Source organism: Nicotiana sylvestris, chromosome 5 (assembly GCF_000393655.2).
Source record: "Nicotiana sylvestris chromosome 5, ASM39365v2, whole genome shotgun sequence".
NCBI lineage: Eukaryota > Viridiplantae > Streptophyta > Magnoliopsida > Solanales > Solanaceae > Nicotiana > Nicotiana sylvestris.
Window position 1 is genome coordinate 24,555,397 of NC_091061.1, and position 7,220 is coordinate 24,562,616.

Consider the following 7,220-nt stretch of genomic DNA (forward strand, 5'->3'; position numbering starts at 1 on the left):
TTTTTCAAAATTCAAAATATATATATATTATACTAGTATACTATATATACTACAAAACAAGATTTTTCAAAATTCAAAATGAGGGCCCCACCCTCAATGACCACCAACGGCCATATTGCACAAATAGCCGTTTTTTTTTAATTTACAAAACTAACCTTCTCTAACACTATAAATACCCCCTCCCTCTTCTTCATTTCAATACCCAATACTCATTTCTCAATCTAAATTTCTCTCAATCTCTCAATCTCCAATTTTCAAGACTTCAAGTCTCAATCTTAATTTTCAAGTTACATCATGCCTCGTTCGGAAAGAGTGCGCTTATTTGTTTCGCACTACTATGAAGTGCTTGAAGAAAATGAAGAAGGCCAAATATTAAAATGCAAGAACTGTGGAAGAGTCTTAAATTTTCGTTCAGGGTGTACCACAGGCATTTTAAGGAGGCATATAACGTATTGTGTTGATGGTATTTATCCGCAAATTCGTCTTTAAGATATTTCAACAATTTGTGTTATTTTAAAATTATTAGACGTATTTATGCTTCATGTTGTACTTTCTTATTAATTTATTATGCATGGCAATTTAGTTTTACTATTGTTTTGTTATTTTACTTTTTCGTCAAGCACTTTAATAATTAGATTTCTACATATATATTACATATATATTTTTTATATAGCCATGATATGGTTTACAAGAAATTGCCTTAAACAAAAAAAAAATTTAAAAAAAGCCCAGAAATAAAAAAAGCCCGTTAGGCCCGCTAAACCCACGAGCCCGACCCGTTTAGCCCAGGACCATATGGGCTTAGGCCCGTCACGGGCTGGTTCCACCCGTTGAGCCCACGAAGCCCGGGACCGTGAGGCCCGGGACCGCCAGAGCCTAGGCCCGCCAAGACCAGGCCCGTTAAGCCCGACCCGTTTGGCCCATTTAGGCCCGGGCCCGACCCAGAATACAGCATTACTCGGGGCTGTCCAGTCTCGTTTCAAATTTTGATCTTGTACATATTAGTTCATTGGTAAATAAAATACTTTAATTACAAAAAAGAATTATTTTGTTGGTAACACCAATCAAGTTTAACTTATTTACATTATAAAATAATTTATATATTATTAAATCAATTAAAAAATAACTATAATTAGTTGGCCATAATAAGATAAATTGATTTTCTTTGTGTATCTCACGCAATAAATTATACATTCTCTGACACTGAATTGCCATTTATGTTACGTAAGTCCTACGCCAGCAAATAGGATTAGTAAAAATCTACTACTAGGAAACAAAAGACAACTACCGACCTGTATCCTACGTGTACTATATTACTATTTACTCAAGACAAATCAATCCAAAACAGTAAGTAACTAATTTCAAGATCTCAACTTTCGTATTAAAACCCCACTAATAATTAACCTAATCCCCACATAATCTTGGATTTAATTACCTCTCATCCCCCAAAACTCTTCACCTTATTGCACTGTGTATTTGTGTGTATATATTACAGGTATATATATCCTCTCTTGGTTTATTAGTGTATCGAAAGATTTCAGTTTCAAGAGGTAAAGGGTATAAAAATAAGATCTTTTTTTTGTTTTTGTTTTCTTGCTGCTGAATTAATTATTTATTTGCTGATTTTGTTTTAACAAATGAATTTATTTGATACTTTTGTTTTGACTAATTGTTTGATTTTCAATGAATTAGATTCAATAATTTCAGTTTCACTAGGTAATGGGTATTCAAAAGATCATATTTTTGTTTTTACTTTCTTGCTAATGAATTTATTAATTATTTGCTAATTTTGATTTAACAAGAATTAGATTCAGATCTGTAATCATTCTTTGTGGGTCTGTTTTACAGTTGCTAGGAAGCTTTGATTTCACTCTTAATCTTCCTGTTATCACTCTGCCTGTGTTTTGTTTTTTTCAGTTTGCTTATTTTGAAAGATTGCTTTTTTTTTTTTAAATATTAAAAAAAATGGATTTTTTTAATTTCTCTCTCTTGTTGGTAACGTTTGGTGTGATGTGGGGTTACATGTTTTTTCATGATTTTATATTTCTATGATTTATTTTCTACTATATATACTTGTATTCAGCCTTTTCCCTTCTGCAATTACTTCTGTTAAGGCAGTTTTCACTACCATTTAAGAATTACAAGGTGATTGAAGTTTAATTTAGTTGTATTTTCTTCTGCATCTTTTCTCTTCTCAATTAGGGAATCAAAGTTTTTAGCTTTTCTTTTCTCCTTTACAAATTTGGTGTGTGTATGTTATTGATTCTCTGGAAAGAGTTTTTCATGTGTTTTGAAAAATGGGGTTTAATTTGATATGTAAAATCTGGCTATTTGGATTAAAAATTTGAATTTTTTGAACTTTTTTTATATGGTTTTCTTCCTTTTGAATGCTTGTGTAGTAATGAGTTTGATTAAATTCAGTTCAGCTTCAAGGAGATTATCTTGAATCTTATATTTTTTGTTAATTTGATTGATCTTGGATACAGAATTGAAGTGATTTGAAAATGGCTTCCAATGGAAACAATCATGTATCAACAAAACCACCACCAGAGCCTTCACCGTTGCGAAAGGCAAAATTTTTCCAGGTACTATACACAGTTAATCTTGTGTGGTAATCCAGTATGGGTTGTTTGGTTCATGTAGTGATTATGTAACACAACAAGTGTTTATGTTGTGATTAATAATGTAGGGATTGTTATACGAGTATTGCTAATATATGTATTTTTTTCCACATTCAATCATGCATAAAATAATACACATGTTCTTGTATCACTTGTGTCGGTATTTGCAATGTGGGGTTTGATAAGGCCAACCAAACACCGTATTAAGTTATTGCGGTGATTATTTTTGGGGTATGACCAAGCAAACATTTTATGCGATATTTTATGTTGGGAATTATTTTTGATAATACAGTAAATCTAACGATCCCTTGTGTAGCATTTACTCAATTGGATCTTAATTTGTATTACCCTCCGGTTTTCGCTGAACCTCATTTGATTTTGGATATTGGTCAATGTTTCCCAACTAGTTCGGTATTGACATAGTTGATCGAATGATATTGGTTAATATTCTGTACTATTTGTTAACTGCTTGAATCACAGGCTAACATGAGGATTCTGGTGACTGGTGGTGCTGGATTTATTGGCTCTCACCTTGTTGACAAATTGATGGAAAATGAGAAGAATGAGGTACAGATTTTTCGGCTTGGTTTTATCGTTTTCAGCGAGGGAGGGTTAAAATATGAGTACATTTAAATAAACTTTTTGCATTATGTTCAGGTGGTTGTTGTCGATAATTACTTTACTGGATCAAAGGATAATCTAAAGCAATGGATTGGTCATCCAAGATTTGAGCTAATTCGCCATGGTAAAGCTTCTTTTTGTGATTCTTGTTTCATCGATATGTTTGAGCGACTCGTTATTTTTCAATAACCAACTTGTTTATATCGTTGTAACGTTTTTTCTGCTTATGCAGATGTTACTGAGCCGTTGTTGATTGAAGTTGACCGAATTTATCACCTTGCTTGCCCTGCTTCCCCGATATTTTACAAGTATAATCCCGTTAAGGTTAGTAATCGACATTATTATTCTTTTGCATAAGTTTCCTTTGTTTATCTGCGTTTGTCAAACCAGTGGTTCTTATGAAGTTAGATTTCCACAATAATACCATTTACGGTCTCGATCTGTTGGTTTATTTGTAGACAATTAAGACAAATGTACTTGGAACAATGAACATGTTGGGTCTTGCCAAGCGAACTGGGGCAAGGTCAGAATCTGCTTCTCTTAATAGTGGTTTTTTGGTAATGTAGATCTTCATTCTCATAATATCTGTTGTGCAAACAGGATTTTACTCACATCGACTTCCGAGGTTTATGGAGATCCACTCGTGCACCCTCAAGACGAAAGCTATTGGGGCAATGTTAACCCAATTGGTATGCTTATAACTTTATGATATTACAGTATCAGATTTTTGTTAAAACGCCGAACCATCTTCAGTCGAATAGGCAAAGAGGCCTTGAATATCTAAGTTCCAGGTGCCTGAAATCTAACAATAAAAGGCTTTCTTCTGAGAAACTCATAAGAATATAGTTGAAATGTTGAATTTTTGGCCTGGCGGCCCAAAATAGTTACCGGCAGTAGCCCAAATGTACAAAACATATACACTGATTATGTATATGGCATGTATATGATATGTACATTATATGTATATTTATATATATTATACAAAATATTTACATTTGCCGGCTATTATTTTTTTAAGCGGCCCAAAATGTAATTATCCCATGATTATTTACCTTTCGCTATAAGGATTTGCGCAAGCATTTTGTATGATAACAAATTAACAATTGTATGCAAATTTCAGGAGTTAGAAGTTGTTATGATGAAGGGAAAAGAGTGGCTGAGACTTTGATGTTTGATTATCACAGACAACATGGAATTGGTAAAACAATGTCTTCCTGTGTGTGCATAAATCTATTTTGCATTTTTTGCTTTGGACTCCAGCTCATGCATTTCTTTCCTTCTCTTTTAACATGATCCGAAAACAGAAATCCGAATTGCTAGAATCTTCAATACTTATGGTCCTCGAATGAATATTGATGATGGTCGTGTTGTCAGCAACTTCATTGCCCAAGCAATTCGGTAATATTCTGAATGTTTCTGTTAATAATTCCCTTCAACTTTATTACCTAAAATTAGTTTGATAACAACGAACCAACCTAATTCTTGCACTCTGCAGTGATGAAGCGTTGACTGTCCAGTTGCCAGGAACACAAACACGCAGCTTTTGTTACGTCTCTGACATGGTAAGTGAAAATATTCGAGCCATTAAATTTAAAATCTTTTTTTTTTCCATTTAAATATGAAATCGGTATTCAGAATTGTTGCCTTTTATTTTACCTTCCTTTCTCTGAATAGGTTGATGGCCTTATTCGGCTTATGGAGGGAGATAACACTGGACCAATTAACATTGGAAATCCAGGTTCTTTTTTTTTTATTTAACTTACATACACTAATGAAGGGGAGCCTTGGAGCAATGGTAAAGTTGTCTATAGGTCACTTGTTTGAGCCGTAGAAGCAGACCTTAATGCTTCTTGCATTTGGTATCCTTGGGATGCGGCGCTACTCTAGACCTTGCATTGAATGCAGGATGCTTTATGCACCGTACTGTCCTTTTTTTAAAAAAAATTATATATTTTTTTTAAAAAAAATTATATACATTGACAATGTAAAAGACTTTTATACTATCAGTATATTTTAGCTTCCACACTATCAGTAAATTGTAAGTTACCTGCCTTATTTTCCAAATTACTATTCCCACTTATCATGGATGATTACATAAAAAGGTGAGTGTATAGAAGTTAAACTCAAACATTATATTGCGTCGGTCATTATTAATTTGATTCCTTATCTCAGGTGAATTCACAATGATTGAACTTGCGGAGAATGTGAAGGAGGTAATCTTTTTATTCAGTCTTTAAAAGGACATGTTGAAATTTTGCACTGTACAACAACAACAATTATTACGCCTCAATCCCATACAAATTTGTACTTTGTACTAAGTAGTATCACCATTAGATGGTAATTGACATAAATTTTGTTGTTCTGCGACAGCTCATCAATCCGGAAGTGAAAATTATCACTGTGGAGAACACTCCAGATGATCCCCGACAGAGAAAACCCGATATCACAAAGGCAAAAGAGTTACTAGGCTGGGAACCAAAGATCAAGTTGCGCGATGGTATTCCTCTGATGGAGGAAGATTTCCGCGGCAGGCTTGGAATTTCAAGAAAGAAGTGAACAGTTTTATACATGGTTGAAAGTGATGGAAAATGAGAGTTCAAGAAATATAGATGCTTTGCATCTTTTACCTCGTTTTATACAGTTTTCTCAAATTTTGTTGTGCTTTTATCTTCTGAATGGAGAATAAACTATGGCCAGTGTGCCTTCTTGCTTTTATTGATTATTATACATGTTTTATCATCCAATATTTTGTTCCATGTTGTTTTTGCTTGGTATATGGTTGGTTTTCTATTTACCCTGATGATTTAAAAAGGGTAGTCCGGTGCATTAAGCTTCCGCTATGAGCAAGGTCCGGGGAAGGGGCGGACTACAAGGGTTTATAATAGATAAACACTGGCTTAAAAATAATGACTGAAAATAATGCAAACAAACATCTATTTTGATACAAGTTTTAGAATATCTATTGCTCCAGATCTAGACTCATAAACAAGCCGGGTTATTTTACTGTCAAGGCCAGCACTGTTTATACAAAATCTTATGTACATCACTGGGCACCACCCCAAGGGCGCGCAAGAAAAAGTACCTATAGCTTGTTTGACCAAGCTCCTAGGAAAATTTTAAAAAAAAAAAAGCAACTGGGTGCACAAAATATCTTGCGTTTACATAGGATCCGGGAAAGGAATGCACCCCAAGGGGTGTGATGTAGGCAACCTACTTTAATGCAAGCATTAGTGGTTGATTTCATGGTTTGAATTCGTGACCTATAGATCATACAGAAACAACATAGGCCCTTAACGATATTACTTTGATTTTAGTTAGACCATAGGTGCTAAAGGATTATAGGAAAATATTACGAAGGAGTGTCATACACATCCATCGGTCGGGGGGGGGGGGTTTAGAGCTGTATTTGCCGAGGCAAAGTTGGACCGGAATCAACAGAGATTGGTGTTGCAACAGTTGCTCCAAGGAAAGTAAAAGTGCTTATTTAAATTTAAAAAGGTAATTGTTTTGGAAAATTAAAGGTGTATGATCAAGCTTCTAGGTGCATTTGATTAGATACATTTAAGGTGCGGGGAAAAAAGGTAAAAAGAAATAGTTTCTTCTCAGAAGTAGAAGTTTTAAATATTTGGAAGGACAAAAATGCCACCGGCAAAATTATTTGATTAATAAACTATTCCAACAATATGGACAAAATACCATGGGAAAAAATAAAGAGAAACTTTCAGAAACCACTATATTTTAGTGGTTATTAGCTAGTTGTAGCTACCATTTACTATATTATTTCCTATAGCTATATTTTTAGGTTTTTAGAGTGTATTCGATGCATTTAAGCTACTGTATTCATGAATACAATAGTATTTCTAGGTGTGAAACATGGGTTTACAGCTAGACAGATTTTTGTATTCGACTGTATTCACGATATGTTTTGTGAATACAGTAACGTAAATAGCGCAATTCATGGTTTATTCAGCTGTTTTG

General features: G+C 34.0%; 1 protein-coding gene across 3 annotated transcripts; it reads left to right on the forward strand.

Moving 5' to 3' along the window:
• The first annotated feature begins 1,345 nt into the window (after window positions 1-1,345).
• Window positions 1,346-5,986, forward strand: LOC104211852 (UDP-glucuronic acid decarboxylase 6-like). Of its 3 annotated transcripts, none has more exons than XM_009760986.2 (13): window positions 1,346-1,495; window positions 2,487-2,585; window positions 3,102-3,188; window positions 3,279-3,366; window positions 3,475-3,566; window positions 3,701-3,765; window positions 3,843-3,931; window positions 4,363-4,440; window positions 4,547-4,640; window positions 4,738-4,804; window positions 4,917-4,980; window positions 5,415-5,455; window positions 5,613-5,986. In XM_009760986.2, exons 2-13 carry the CDS (start codon window positions 2,505-2,507, stop codon window positions 5,796-5,798), a joined length of 1,032 nt encoding a protein of 343 aa, XP_009759288.1. In that variant the 5' UTR covers window positions 1,346-1,495; window positions 2,487-2,504; the 3' UTR covers window positions 5,799-5,986. The 3 variants fall into 3 exon arrangements, with proteins under 3 accessions (XP_009759288.1, XP_009759290.1, XP_009759289.1); XM_009760988.2 differs by having other exon boundaries at window positions 1,456-1,550; XM_009760987.2 differs by lacking the exon at window positions 1,346-1,495 and adding an exon at window positions 2,068-2,145.
• The last annotated feature ends 1,234 nt before the right edge of the window (window positions 5,987-7,220 follow it).

What these genes read in the sequence shown, in the direction of transcription:
- LOC104211852 (XM_009760986.2), top strand. Translation starts at nt 2,505, where the DNA reads ATGGCTTCCAATGGAAACAATCATGTATCAACAAAACCACCACCAGAG. An exon ending in TCACAGACAACATGGAATTG is followed by an intron (nt 4,441 to 4,546) that starts GTAAAACAATGT and finishes ATCCGAAAACAG; the next exon opens with AAATCCGAATTGCTAGAATC. An exon ending in TTGCGGAGAATGTGAAGGAG is followed by an intron (nt 5,456 to 5,612) that starts GTAATCTTTTTA and finishes GTTCTGCGACAG; the next exon opens with CTCATCAATCCGGAAGTGAA.